General features: G+C 45.2%; 2 protein-coding genes and 1 pseudogene across 2 annotated transcripts; 2 read left to right on the forward strand and 1 right to left on the reverse strand.

Moving 5' to 3' along the window:
* Positions 1-2,258: 2,258 nt before the first annotated feature.
* On the forward strand, positions 2,259-3,308 carry LOC123122465 (auxin-responsive protein SAUR36). The gene has a single exon (XM_044542665.1). It carries the CDS (start codon positions 2,723-2,725, stop codon positions 3,146-3,148), a length of 426 nt encoding a protein of 141 aa, XP_044398600.1. The 5' UTR covers positions 2,259-2,722; the 3' UTR covers positions 3,149-3,308.
* Positions 3,309-5,282: 1,974 nt separating this feature from the next.
* On the reverse strand, positions 5,283-6,565 carry LOC123122463 (auxin-responsive protein SAUR36-like; annotated as a pseudogene).
* A 44-nt stretch (positions 6,566-6,609) lies between these two features.
* On the forward strand, positions 6,610-7,059 carry LOC123122464 (auxin-responsive protein SAUR36). The gene has a single exon (XM_044542664.1). The coding sequence runs from the start codon at positions 6,610-6,612 to the stop codon at positions 7,057-7,059; it is 450 nt and encodes a 149-aa protein (XP_044398599.1).
* The last annotated feature ends 512 nt before the right edge of the window (positions 7,060-7,571 follow it).

Below are 7,571 nucleotides of genomic sequence, written 5' to 3' on the forward strand. Positions count from 1 at the left end.
GATGGATCGGATCTGAGGTGGTTGGCAAGGGTATGGTGCCTCTCTCTAGTCGCCGTGGATTTCTACCCGCTTCTTAGCAAGCGCTCCTTCCGGACTCTCGTAGCTGCCTGCGTAGGCGACTTGGTAAGTCACATTTTCGTTGTCATTCCCTGTGGACTCATACTCTTGAAATGTTTGACATACATGAACAAGCAGAGAAACATTTAACAATCATATGCATTTTTCTTTTCTTCCTAGAATGCATAAATAGATATGGTCCTAACGCCCTCGACATGTTGTCTGCAGGTCACGGGAACGCTGACGTTGCAGCGAGTGGGTCAGCAGACATCGTTTTCATCCACGACACGAGTATGGTTGGAGAACCAATCAAGAGCTTCAGGGCCACTACTGTCATGGCTTTCTTGAGCTGGGTCATGATCGTGCTACCTTTTCTGTGTAACCTCTGGGCGGTGATCTACAAAGTGCAGGTATCTTAGTTTGTGGTACAAGATTCAGGATGTTTGGCCAACTAATGTAATATAGTTATGTACTAGGACCGAGATTCTGTCGATGGATTAGACACTAGGGGAGTAGCTTGATTGATGTTCAGAAGGCTGGCTGTGGTCTGTGGAGGTCTGAATTTTATCTTCAGGAGCATGCGTATGTATGTGTGTATGCATTGTTATTATGTGAGGCTATACTGGTGCTTGTGGGCTGGGGATGGACTTACTGATGGGTCTTACCTGATACGACCAATTCTAGTTCTAGCCGTACTAATACAGACGACATGCATGCGTTAGTTGCCTATAAGATCTGAACCAGTTGTGAGAGAGCACTAGTGGCCACTGTTTATTTTAAATGCAAGCCGGTTAAGCTATTATGGTGAATAACAATGATGGAGGAAACAAGAGAAATTTTGTTGGGATTCAGGAATCCCATGGAAGCATGGAGTCAGAGAGATGTATAAGGCCTGCACCCTACTCTGGATGTGGTGGCACGAAAGAAATAAAGCAAATGCATGTGAACCAAGGATAAATGTAGCAAATGTTGCAAATGCATGTGAACTAAGGAGAAATGTAGCAACTGTTGCACATTCCGTAGAAGTACACAGCCAGGAATTTCAAGAATACTGTAGGAAGAAAAAGAACTAGAATTTATCATCAACATAGCAAAGGAAGTGGAAGCTACAATAACCCTTGGAATTAATATTGATGCAGCTTTCAAAGAGGGCTGCGACAGAGTTGGCTGGGTGGGGCTTCGTAGCGAGGAATGATGGAGGGGTGGAAGCCGCTGGAGCAGTCAATCTGGAGTTGATTTGTGATGCACTTCAAGCTGAAACACGAGCACTTCTTAAAGCAATTAACAGAGTAGTGGATCTTGGTTTGCGGAGCATTAATGGTATTTTACTTCAAGAAGTATACACGTACCTGCAAAGCGTAAAGCCAACCAAGATGATATCAAATCAGGGTGCTTAATACGTGCGTAATTAATCAACCAGGGCGCGTGCATGTGCAAGGCTTCATGGGAACCACATTGCTTGTCAATGGAAGCGGAGATCACACACGCTCGCTACGTTGTGCCTGGTGAACATGGCACTTACACGTTGCTTGCTGACTGAACTAGAAGCCTTTTTGCCACACTGAAAGGTACTAGTAGAATGCAGAATGCACCTCACCAGGCCCTCCAATCATATCTTCTCCATCGCCCACAAATTCAGTCATTCACCAGGATCATTCTGAATTTGGTCCAAATATTTGTGTCTGAAACCCAACTATCACAGGAAACATAACACTGCAAACGTCACGCATACATACGGGAACCCAGTAAGTAGTCAACCCAACACACGGTAGAGGCATCTGCTTCAGCTTGCAAACATGACGTACCTACCACACTTTCAGAGGATACAAATTAAGGCGGCTTCAGAACAGGTCTTGTTCTAGTCATGTGCCCATGTACCCATAACAAATACTCCCTCTGGAATAATGAACAAATACTCCCTCTGTAACCGCCCATTCACAAGGCAAGAATGGGCTGTAAACATGTGACATGCCGGAAATTGTTCACAAGGCAAGAATGGGCTGTAAACATGTGACATGCCTGAAATTGTTAATATGTTCTGAAGCCGCCTTAATTCTTGTATACCGAGGGAATACCATGATGGGCTGTAAACAAATACTCCCTCTAGACCGAGCACGAGCTTTTCAACTGAATGTTCACAGACAATACATTGATCAGGTGCATGAACAATAAACATTATCATGACAGTCCAATCAACAGAAGCACATCAATATATAGCATATAATTGATCAGTGCTCAACGAAATTGTTCAGTCCCTGAATCTGGAACCCATTGTTGTATTCCTCGCACGTTGCCAGTAGCCATGTTTTCGACACACCTTGAATCTGGAACCCATTGTTGGCTACGCTGTTCGGTATGGCAGCCGCGAATGGTAAGAAAGCAGACCCATGCCTAACAATTGCAACTATAGGCTCCAGCATACACCAAACATTGGCCCCACCGCAATCTAATCCAAATTAATCATGCTGCATGCACCGATCCCATGGCCTTGTCCCCTGCCAACTTTTCTCAATGACAAGCACAGTTCACCGTCAAGATGTCCTTCCCCTGGCCTATAAATTCAGCAAGCGGCTCAGCTCAACACCATCACTTCTTCATCAGCTCATCCACCAACTGAGCACTGCAACATCCATAGCTCACTTCTTGAGATCTCTGAGAATCAACTATGGCCAGTGCCAAGAGACTTGCTCAATTGGCGAAGAAGTTGCAGAGGGTGGAAGCACTTAGGAGGAAGAGGCTCACGGTGTCAGCCAAAGAAGATCAAAAGTGCTACAGTTCTGTACCAGCCAAGGGCCACTGTGTCATGTACACGGCTGATGGGGGGCGTTTTGAGGTCCCGTTGGAGTACCTCAGCACGACGGTATTCGGCGAGCTCCTGAGGATGTCCCAGGAGGAGTTTGGCTTTGCGAGCAATGGCGAGATCACACTGCCCTGTGATGCTGCAGTGATGGAGTATGCCATGTGCTTGCTCAGGAGAAAGGCCTCCGCCGAGGTCCAGAGTGCATTGCTGAGCTCTATGGTGACGTCTTGCCACTACACTGGCTGTGTGATGCCTACTGTTGGAGCCAGCAACCAGATTTACTGTTTGTAGCTTCTGAAGAACATGCATTCAGGACCCTGATGATGTCTTCTGTTTTGTGTGCTTTGCTTGGATAGTGTAAGATAGTTAGACAGCAGATACTAGGAGCAGAAAATTGTATATATAGCAATCTGATCATCAATGCAACAAAGCAGTATCATGGCCACCAGCAGTATGCATTCTTCTCTTACATTTCAGGTTTGTACAAGTGTACAATATACCAACAATGGTTGAGATTATTTTTAGACATCGGTAGCTCCATCCTGCTCCACAGAGAATACACAACAAGTTTCCATACAATCTATCATCTAAGCCAAGGCATTAAGAAGATTAAGAAGTTGTGAATCAGTGAAATGACCAGGTGGTACAGGAACCATTTTAATGATGAATCCTCTGGAAAATATTGCAATGACATCAATCCAGTAGAAATGAAGTATGATAACAATAACAAAATGGAATGGAAAGCAGGGTTTACTCCACAGGTTTTAATGGGTATAAGGCAAATTTTAATTATTGGCGTAAAAGCAAGTGATGGTTAACTGTCAAGCAAGAAGTGGCTGTTTGCAGCTCCTAATGTTTGTGTGTTAGTGAAGTAGTTTGATATAGATAGAAGGGAAACGGAAATTGTGCTTCTCTTAATGTTAATGAAATCATTGCCATTCTTCCCGCTTGCACTTGAGAAATTGCTATCTAAAGCCTTTTCAATCTTGCAAGGCTGCAACGAATTAAGCAGAAACCTGTTAACCCAGCACCTACAGTCAATCTTTTTTCTTCTGATTTTCTTTTGAACTTATTTGAAAGAAAAAATGTATTCAATTTGCATAAAAAATAATTAACAGATACCCTCTTTTATATGCCAGTAAAATCATGTTATAGCACAGTATGATCATGCTGGTGTTTATCTACTTTTGGGGTAATGCCTACAAAACAAAAGATCGAAAGCAAAGTATCAGAGATATGTATGATATCCTAATTCTTCAGAAAGGTGAACACTTTATATCCAAATTAAACTTGAATTATTTGGTTTCTTGAATTACATAAAGCAGATCAACTTGCTCATCTTTCCTGTAACTACAGACCTAACCTAACCAAATTTGATCTCTTTGCTATGAGATTACTCCAGTCTAGAATTCTCACTGGAGTATGGAGGAGGTGCTCGAGCAAGCAAGACGCCATCGAGCACACGCACGCAGATGCTAGTTGCACATCGGACATCACACGCCAGCGGCAGTGAAAGCGTCCACCTCCGGGGCAGCAGAGGCAGGTCTACGTGGAGCACTCTCTCTCCAAAATCTTATAAATAATTCACACAATGTCAAATTGTCAATCCGATGGTCCTTGCTAGAGGTAGGAAAGGCAGTTCGTTGATCATTCATCTCTCCCCTTCCCCGGCGCTGTTGCCGAGTTCCATCATTCACATCCCCTGCTTTTAGCCGCTGTATCCACAATTCACGCTCACGAACTTACCAGAGCCAACGAGTTCAACACAGAGACCCACACCACACTACACACCCAATTTCTTTGCAATTAAATGGCCTCGGATACAAATTATTACAAAGAAAGTTTAGGTTGGGCAGGTAGGTCCTAGCAGATGGATTAGGGAGGTGACCTTTGGACAAAGGCTACTGCAAGTTGTTCAACTGATGACAAATTCGTCGAATTATACTCAAGTCAGGACCAGCAAACCTACTAGTGTTCAGAATTGGGTTTGTCATGCAGAATAAGCTCATCATGGTTTGTACTTGGCAAATAAATCTTCATGCTATGTTTGTGTCATGGATGTCGAAGTAAATCATCAGGCAAGGCTGGGTTCATTATCCAAAATAAAGTAAGAAATATGCAACTCGCATCACAGGATGCTCACTTCCCCAAAAGAAATGCCAACATGGAACTAATGACAAGCCCTTGGATAGATTCAAGGCTGTGACCTAGAAACCCTCAACTGCCAAGCTAAATGCAAGGAAGATGCCAGAAAATGGCTGACACATGATATTCTAGAAACCATGCAGATCGTGGGTGGACAATGAGATACATAGCTACCCAGCAACTTGCCAGATCTGCAGCAATCAAAGCACTGCTAAACCAACAAACACCTAACATGCAGCTGCAGTTGTAAGTGCAAAGTACACACCAAAGTGTGGTGAGCTGACGAGAATCCATGGTTTCTTTCTACTTCCTTCACTAGTATATATGAACTGTTCAAGGATGTGTAAAACAATCCAATTTCTCCCAAACAAATTGTCCCTTTGTATCATTTCCTGTGATCATTGAATCTTACATGAGGCTCTCTACAGAGCTCCTCTCGGTCCTAATTAAAAATATTTCAGAAGCTAAGCTAGTAGCTAAGTACAAAGAGCAAACTGATGGCCTAGTCCCATTGATGGTGCCATACATCTAGCATTGTAGTTGTGGCAATGCCCAACAATGGAGCTCAAGAATGCCCTCTCGACCTCCTCAGGGGCCTCTCCCCTGACCAGGCACAAGACATATTCCATCACACTGGCATCGCAAGTCAGCATGATCCTGCCTCCATCCTAGCTGCTCACGAAGCCAAACTCCTCCTCAGACATCCTCAGAAGCTCGGCGAAGACCGTCGTCCCGAGGTACACCAGAGGGACCTGGAACCGGGTTCCATCGGCGGTGTAGATCACGCAGTGGCCCTCATCAGCAACCACAGATGACACTGAGCTGCAGCACTCGTCGCCGGTCGTGTCTGAGGCATGCCAATGGCGGGCACCGGCTCTGGCCACCAACATCCGCTGACACTTCTTGGCCAGCTGAGCAAGCTTCTTTGGATGGATCATGGTTGAGTCGGATGTGTTCCCGGCTGGCTAAATTTCACTTTGGCTCTGGAGGTCTGAAGGTGTGTTTAGATTGTGATGCTGCTTGAGATGAGATGAAGTTTGTGCTGAGAAGGCCATGGATTTATAGTAGAAGGAAGAAAGGACTCAGGGCAGCTGCATATGCGTGTGGGTAGTGTGTAGCTATCAGCAAGAGTGTTGGGAAGGGGACAATGCCATGAGTGCTCTGTGTGCAATGTTGTTGGAACTAGCTGCAGACACCAAACATGATGATGATTTTGATGAGACTTCCAAGCACCATCCATGTCTGAAATGTGCTTCTGGTTAGAGAACCACATGGGGTACTCGTACTCGTGCCATTCCCTAGCAAACCAATCACCACGGCTGTGCAGGCGAGATGTCTAGCGCAAGCTCCGGCAAGTGCCAAACACTTAGCCCCAGCAGACCATCACCGTCCATCACAGTCACCTCCAAAACCGCAGCACTGCACGTACCCTACCCATTGCATATATACCATCACAGTCCACCGTGTCGGCGCCAGCTTTACCCTTGAACTATAAATCCGTAGCGAAATGCTCTCCTAACACCACCACTTCATCCACAGACAGAAGACATTCCAGCCTCCAATTAGCAGAAGAATTTCTCCAGTTTCCAGAAACACAAGAAACTACCATGATGAGTGCCAAGAACCTCGCTCAGCTGGCCAAGAAGTGGCAGAGGGTGGTGGCTATGGGGAGGAAGAGGCTCACCTCATCAACATCAGGGGAGGAAACCGGAGGGCCGTGCGGCACGTCGTGCTCGCCTGTGGCTGGCAAGGGCCACTTCGTCGTGTACACTACCGACGGTGTGAGGTTCGAGGTGCCGCTTGCGTTCCTCGGCACGACCGTCTTCGACGAGCTGTTGAGGATGTCCCAAGAGGAGTTCGGCTTCACAGGCGTTAACAGTGGCAGAATCACGCTGCCCTGTGACACATCAATGATGGAGTATGCCATGTGCTTGCTCAGGAGAAGTGTGTCCCCAGAGGTGGAGGCTGCGCTCCTCAACAGCATGACGATGCCATGCCACTATCATGCGGAGCCACATCTGGGAGTTAGTGTGCATTATGGTGTCTGCAGCTCCTGATTACCATCTGCAGAGATATAGGAAAATAGATTAAGAAAACACTTTTTGTGTAAGCATTTTGATCTTCTTGGCAAAGAAGCAATCAAGGAAGATGGACCGTAGTTAGAGACAATGTTCTTTCAATCTATGCATATACTTTGTTCCAAAGATAAAAGATTGATCACAGTTTTTTAGGGCCTAAGCAGTAAGCGTCGACAAATTTCTTCTTTGCAATTGTATGGCCTCAGACACAAAATATTATGAAGAAAGATGTCCAACCGACAACCCATGATAAAATCACCAAATGTTCAGAAATCGGGTATGTCCTGCAGAATAAGCTCATCAAGATTTGTGCTTGGCAAAACAAAATTTCATGCTATGTTTGTGTCATGGAAGTCAAAGTAAATCATCAGGCAAGGGCAGGTTCATTGTCTAAACTAGACTAACAAATAAGCCTTGCATTATGACTCACATTACAGCATGCTCACTTCCTCAAAAGATATACCAAAGCGAAACTAAGATATACCAAAGCG

The sequence above is a fragment of the Triticum aestivum genome, chromosome 5D, assembly GCF_018294505.1.
Source record: "Triticum aestivum cultivar Chinese Spring chromosome 5D, IWGSC CS RefSeq v2.1, whole genome shotgun sequence".
NCBI classification, from domain to species: domain Eukaryota; kingdom Viridiplantae; phylum Streptophyta; class Magnoliopsida; order Poales; family Poaceae; genus Triticum; species Triticum aestivum.